The following is a 7,547-nucleotide window of genomic DNA, read 5'->3' as shown; positions in this document are numbered from 1 at the left end:
ATATTATATATAATATATATTATAATATATGTATTATATGTAATATATATTATATATTATATATTTATATATTATATATTATACATATATTATATATAAATATATAATATATAATGATTATATATTATATATTATATATTATATTAAATATATATATAATATATGTATAATTATATATAGAGAGAGAGAGAGAGAGTTATAAAATCATTTTCTAACATACGACTGGTACCCAGGAAATAAAGAACTTCTACAACTTGATGATAAAAAGACAAATGATTCAATTTTTTAAGCAGGCAAAAAACTTGAACAGAGACTTTACAAGAAAGTTAATAAGTACACAAAAGTCTTCATCATCACTAGTCATGAGGAAAATGTAATATAAAGTCACAATGAAATACTACTATACTTCCACCAAAATAGCTAATTTTGAAAAGAACAGCACCACCAAATGTTGGCAAGGATGTGAACAACCATAACTTGAATTCTCATATATTGTTGGTTGACGTGTAAAATGAAATAATGCTTATGGAAAAAGGTCTGACAACTTCGTATAAAGTCTTAGATCTGGATGAAACTAGTGAGAGAGAGACTAAAGATGGTTAAGAAAAGGGAGTCAAGTTCTAAGGACTAAAACACTCTAACATTTAGAAGTCACAGAAACAAAGAGTATTCATAAAAAGCACTGAGAAACAGGAAAGAATAAATCAGTAGAAAACTAAATGAGTGTAATGTCAGGGGTGCCAAGACAAGAAAGCATAGTGAACCTTCCATCCTTGACAATGTTTTTTCGTTTTTTGCTTTAATATCTATTTTGTTTGCTATGACACTTAGGTTACTTCCGGTTAATATTTGGCTAGAATATTTATTTTCCATCATTTTATCTTCATCTGTTTTGTATCAGGCATACCTCATTTTATTGCACTTCTCTTTAGCGTGCTCCACAGATAGCACTGTTTTCACATCGAAGGTTTGTGGCAAGTCTGCGTCAAGCAACTCTGTTGGCGCCGTTTTCCAATAGCGTCTTCTCACTTTGTGTCTCCGTGTCACATTTTGTCAATTCTCACACTATTTCAAACTTTTATGTTATTACTATGTATGTTATGGTGATCTGTGATCAGTGATCTTTGACATCATTATTATAGTTGTTTTGGAGTGCCATGAACTGCGCCCATATAAGATGATGAACTTAATTGATAAATGTGTGTGTTCTGACTGCTCCATCAGCTGGCTGTTCCCCCATCTCTCTCCTTCTTCTTGGGCTTTCCTATTCCCTGAGACATAAACATTTTGAAATTAGGCCAGTTAATAACCCAGCCATAAAATAACACTACAATAGCCTCTTAATGTTCAAGTAAAAGGAAGAGTCATGCATATGTCACTTTAAATCAAGAGCTAGAAATGATTAAGCTTAGTGAGGAAGGCATGTTAAAAGTTGAGACAGGCAGAAAGCTAGGCCTCTGGTGCCACTTAGCCAAAATGTGAATATGAAGGAAAAGTTCTTGAAAGAAATTAAAAATGCTACTCCAGTGAACACATGAATGATTAGAAAGCAAAACATCCTTATTGCTGACAGGGAGAAAGATTTAGTGGTCTAGATAGAAGATCAAATCAGGTACAACATTCTCTTACGCCAAAGCCTAATCCGGGGCAAGGCCCTAACTCCCTTTAATTCTATGAAGGCTGAGAGAGGTGTGAATGCTGAAGAAGAAAAGTTGCAGGCTGGCAGAGGTTCATAAGATTTAAGGGAAAAAGCCATCTCCATAATATAAAAGTTCAAGATGAAGCAGCAAGTGCCGAGGGAGAAGCTGCAGCAGGTAATCCAGAAGATCTAGTTAAGATCATTGATGAAGGTAGCTACAGTCAACAGATTTTCAATGTAGATTTTAAAAGCCTTCTATTGGAAGAAGATGCCATGCAGGACTTTCATAGCTAGAGAGGAGAAGGCAGTGCCTGGCTTCAAAGCTTCAAAGGATGAGCTCACTCTTTTGATAGAAGCCAATGCAGCTGGTGACTTTAAATGGAAGCCAATGATCATTTATCATTCCAGAAATCCTAGGGCCCTTAAGAATGACACAAAATCTACTCTACTCTGACTACTCTAACAAAGCCTGGATGGCAGCACATCCTTTTACAGCATAGTTGGCTAAATATTTTAAGCCCACTGTTGAGACCTACTGCTCAAAAACAGATTTCTTTCAAAATATTACTGCTCATTTACAAAGCACCTGGTCGCACAAGAGCTCTGATGGAGATTTACAAGGAGATGAATGTTGTTTTTATGCCTGCTAATGCAATATCCATTCTGAAGCTCACAGATCAAGGAGTGATTTGACTTCCAAGTCTTATTATTTAAGAAATACATTTTGTAAGGCTATTGCTGCCATAGCTAATGATTATTCTGATGGATCTGGGCAAAATAAATTGAAAACATTTTGGGAAGGATTCACCATTCTAGATACCATTAAGAACATTCAAGATTCATGGGAGGAGGTCAGAATATGTGTAGGGCTATGCACATGCCCTAGGATGTGTGCATGTTCAGGAATTACTTGAGAATCCTTAGGCTCTCATCTTGGGCTAACCTTGGGCTCTGTGCAAACATGAATTGAAGGCAAAGGAAGAGTTGTGAACGGCCTCACTGAGTGTTGAAGGCATGCCCCAACCCTTAAACAGAGGCCCTCAGCAAATACTGGGAGACTTAATGGTTCCAGGCATTAAAAAAAAAATCTACATTCAGTCACTAAAAACTAAATTAACTGAGAAGGGAATTCAGTGCCACACATGACAAAGCATACAGATTTTATAGAAGTAGTTCAGAAAAGTCACTAGATAAACAATATTAACAACAACAAAAACAAGCCCAGGGAAGGGGGTGGTGTATTTCATTTCCAGAGTTGACACATTCAATTATCTCAATGTCTAGTTTTACAACCAAAAACTTATGAGACATTCAGAGAAACAAGAAAGTGTATCCCATACAGAGGAAGAAGAACATTTAATAGAAACTCTTCCTGGGAAAGCCCATATGTTGGACTTACTAGACAAACACTTTGCAGCTAATTTAAAATATGTTCAGCCGGGCGTGGTGGCTCATGCCTTTAATCCTCGCACTTTGGGAGGCTGAGGCAGGTGGATCACTTGAGGCCAGGAGTTCAAGACCAGCCTGGCGAACATGACGAAACTCCGTCTTTACTAAAAGTACAAAAATTAGCTGGGCATCATGGTGCATGCCTGTAATCCCAGCTACTAGGGAGGCTGAGGCAGAGAATCACTTGAACCTGGGAGGCGGAGGCTACAGTGAGCTGAGATCATGCCACTACATTCCAGCCTGGGACACAGAGCGAGACTCCATCTAAAAAAATGAATAAATAAAATGAAACATGTTCAAAGAACTGAAGAAAATCCTGACTAAAGACCTTAGAGAAAGTATGAGAATAATGTCTCACCAAATATAGAATATCAATAAAGTGATAGAAATAATAAAAGAGAAACAACTAGAAATGCTGGAGTTGCAAAGTAAACTAACTGAAATGAAAATTTCACTTGAAGAGCTCAACAGTACAGTTGTGCAGACAGAAGGAAGAATCAGTGATCTTTAAAGATAGCTCAGTTAAGCCTCGGCGAGGTGGCTAATACCTGTAATTCCAGCACTTTGGGAGGCTGGAGGATTGCTTGGAGCCAGGAGTCCAAGACCAGCCTGGACAACATAATGAGACACCATCTCTACAAAAAAATTGGCCAGGCATGATGGCTTACCCCTGTAAAACCAGTACTTTGGCAGGCTGAGGTGGCCGGATCACTTGAGTCCAGGAGTTTGAGACCAGTCTGGGAAACTTGGCAAAACCCCATCTCTACAAAAAATACAAAAATTAGCAGTGCGTGGTGGCACATGCCTGTGGTCCCAGCTACTAGGGAGGATGAGGTGAAAGGATTGCTGAGCCTGGGAGATCAAGGCTGCAGTGAGCCATGATCACACTACTGCCTTCCAGCCTTGGTGACAGTGAGACCCTGTCTCAAAAAAAAATTTTTTTTTTAATTGCTTAGCATGCTGGTGGTATGTACCCATCTCAAAAAAGTTTTTTTTAATTGGTCAACATGGTGGTGGTGTGTATCTGTAGACTGAGCCACTGAGGAGGCTAAGGTGGGAGGATTGCTTGAACCCAGGAGTTCGAGGTTACAGTGAGCTATAATTGCACTACTGCACTCCAGCCTGGGAGACAGAGCGAGGCTAAATAAATAAATAAATAAATAAATAAATAAAGCTCAATTACAATTACCCAGTCTGAAGAAGAGAAAGAGAAAGGAAAAAGAATGAAGAAAAATGAACAGAGCTCCCAAAGACCTCTAGGACCCCATGAAGTATAATATACTAACATATGCATAAAGGGAAGCCAAGAAAGAGAAAAGACAGAGAAAGGGCAGAAAGAATATTTGAAGAAATAATGGCCAAAAACTTCCCAAAATTTGATGAGAAACATCAATCTACACATTTAGGAAGCTAAATGAAATTCATGTAGGATAAACTAAAAGAGTGTCAGACCTAGACACATCACAATCAAACTCAAAAGGCAAAGGCAAAGAGAGAATCTTGAAAGCAACAAGAGAGAAGTGACTCATCACATTCAAGGGATCCTCAATAAAATATCATCTGATTTCTTACCAGAAAACCTAGAGACCCCTGAGATCACATACTCAAAATACTAAAAGAAGATACTGTCACCCAAGAGTTCTATATGTCAAAAAAACATATTTTAGAGGTAAAGACGATATAAGGCATTTCTATATAAACAACAACTGAGAAAACTTGTTGGTAGCAGAACTGCCCTATAAGAAACACTAAAAGGAGTCTTTCAGGCTGAACTAAAAGGACATTATACAGGAACTTGAATCCACATGAAAAAATAAGGAGCGCTGGTAAAGGTAACTGCATAGGCAAATATTAATTAATTAATTAATTAATTTATTTATTTATTTTAGAAAGAGTCTCACTCTGTTACCCAGGCTGGAGTGCAGTGGTGCAATCTTGGCTCACTGCAGCCTCTGCCTTCCGGGTTCAAGCAATGCTCCTGTCTCAGCCTCCGGAGTAGCTGGGATTACAGGCATGTGCCACCAGGCTCGGCTAATTTTTGTATTTTTAGTAGAGGTGGGGTTTTGCCATGTTGGCCAGGCTGGTCTCGAACTCCTGACCTCAAGTGATGCACCTGCCTTGGCCTCCCAAAGTGTTGGGATTACAGGCATGAGCCACTGTGCCGGGCTATGGATAGGTAAATATAAAAGACAATGTAAATGCATGTTTTGTTTTTAACTCTTTATTTCTCTTTTTTGATTTAAACACAGCTGCATAAAGCAATAATTATAAATCTGCACTGATGCATGTGCACTATATACTGTATGACAGTAACAGCACAAAGGAGTAGGGGGAGAATGCAGTTTATAGAAATAAAGTTTTTGTAGACTATTAAAATTAAATTGCTACTAGTCCAAACTACAGTATTATAAATTAAGATGCTAATTACAAACTAGATAAAATCTTTCCTGTCTCTTACCACTTTTCCTTTCTTTTTTTTTTAAGAAGGAGTCTTGCTTTGTCACCCAAGCTAGAGTGCAGTGGTGCTCACTGCAACCTCTGCCTCCCGGGTTCAAGCAGTTCTCCTGCCTCAGCCTCCCAAATAGCTGGATTACAGGTGCCCACCACCGCACCTAACTAATTTTGGTATTTTTAGTAGAGATGGGGTTTCACCATCTTGGCCAAGCTGGTCTTGAACTCCTGACCTCGTGATCTACCTGCCTTGGCCTCCCAAAGTGCTGGGATTACAGGTGACAACCACCACACCCGGTTTTCCCTTCCTTTCTTTTACCCTAAATTTGGAGGGGGCAGAAACCATGTCTAGTTGATTAGAGAGCAAAAAGAAGGAGAAAGTGGAGAAATAGAAATCAACCAGGATTATCTTTTCCCACTATCATCTATCACCTGAGGGAGAGAAAAAAATTTATCTTAAATGAAGTTCACTTATTGCATTTATTTGTTCTATTACTACATATACATTGTTAAGCATTATGGTATTGTATGGTACTTAAAATTTTAGACTCGGCCGGGTGCCGTGGCTCATGCCTGTAATCCCAGGACTTTGGGAGGCAGAGGTGGGTAGATCCCTTGAGGTTAGGAGTTCAGACCACCCTGGCCAACATGGCGAAACCCAGTCTCTACTAAAAATACAAAAATTAGCCAAGCGTGGTGGCAGGCACCTGTAAGCCCAGCTACTCGGGAAGCTGAGGCAGTGAGCCAAGATGGCAACACTGCACTCCAGCCTGGGCAACAGAGTGAGGCTCTGTCTCAAAAAAATTAAAAAAAATTAACAAAAAATATATATAAAAATTTAGACTCACACCTGCACCCCTGCTGTGGGTCATGGTTCTTCCTCCTGCTCCTTGTGTGGCTCTTGTTCCTTCTTGCACAGGTATTTCTGCTGCCTAATAGCTCCTCAGACAAAAATAAAACCTTGACAGAATAATAGAAGCTCCCCCAAAGCCTCCTGTGTGCACCTTCGTCCCTTCAAATTTCACACTTTCTAACTCTGTGGACTGGCCTGTCATCTATCTGTCCTCTGTCTGTCTATTTATCTATCTGTCTATCACATTATTCTTATTATTTTGTAGAGATGGAGTCTCACTATGTCGTTTAGGCTGGTCTTGAACTCCTGGACTCAAATAATCCTCCTTCCTTAGCCTCCCAAAACGCTGGGATTACAGGCATGAGTCACAGTGCCTGGCCCATCTGTCTTTCACATTACATAAATAAACTGGAGTATATATTCTTTTGAATATTGCTTTTGCTCAATACTGTTTGTCAAATTTATCCCTATTTTTTTTTTATATACCCACAGTTCATTGTCATCACTGCACAATAGTCCACTGCATGGATATACCACAAGTGATATATTCTGAACAAAAAATCTATTCTGTTGATAATAGACTTTGGGATTATTTCCAGTTTTTGGCTATTAGGTGCTACAATTAACATTCTTGTGCATGTGAAAACATTTCTTGGCCAGGTGCGGTGGCTCACTCCTGTAATCCCAGCACTTTGGGAGGCCAACGTGGGCAGATCACCTGAGGTCAGGAGTTTGAGACCAGCCTGACCAACATGGAGAAACCCTGTCTGTACTAAAAATACAAAATTAGCCAGGCATGGTGGTGCATGCCTGTAATCCCTGCTATTTGGGAGGCTGAGGCAGAAGAATTGCTTGAACCCGGGAGGCGGAGGTTGTGGTGAGCTGAGATCTCACCATTGCACTCCAGCCTGGGCAACAAATGCAAAACTCCGTCTCAAAAAAAAAAAAAAAAAGAAAAGAAAGCGTTTATCTTTTTTCTTGGGTATATATGTAGGAACGTTAACTTCGGGGTCAGAAGATTGGGTATGTTCAAACTTGTTAAATAACGCAAGTTATTTTCTAAACTTCTTCACTGACTTATAACGCCATTATCGGTGTAGGAGAGTTTTCAGTCGATGTTCTATAAACTTCTTAAGATTTTATATATATATATAT

The 7,547-nt window shown here is 39.0% G+C and overlaps 1 protein-coding gene across 1 annotated transcript in view; it reads left to right on the top strand.

Moving 5' to 3' along the window:
- Positions 1–1,018, top strand: part of LOC131384031 (maltase-glucoamylase-like) — a 9,713-nt gene extending 8,695 nt beyond the window's left edge. Inside the window, exon 10 of the mRNA XM_058442721.1 lies at positions 933–1,018. Within this exon, the coding sequence (XP_058298704.1) occupies positions 933–1,018 (86 nt within the window). The remainder of the gene's footprint in view (positions 1–932) is intronic.
- The last annotated feature ends 6,529 nt before the right edge of the window (positions 1,019–7,547 follow it).

This window comes from Hylobates moloch, unplaced genomic scaffold, assembly GCF_009828535.3.
Source record: "Hylobates moloch isolate HMO894 unplaced genomic scaffold, HMol_V3 SCAFFOLD_1, whole genome shotgun sequence".
NCBI lineage: Eukaryota > Metazoa > Chordata > Mammalia > Primates > Hylobatidae > Hylobates > Hylobates moloch.
The sequence above is the reverse complement of the archived record's forward strand: the minus strand, read 5'-3'. Positions and strand labels throughout refer to the sequence as shown.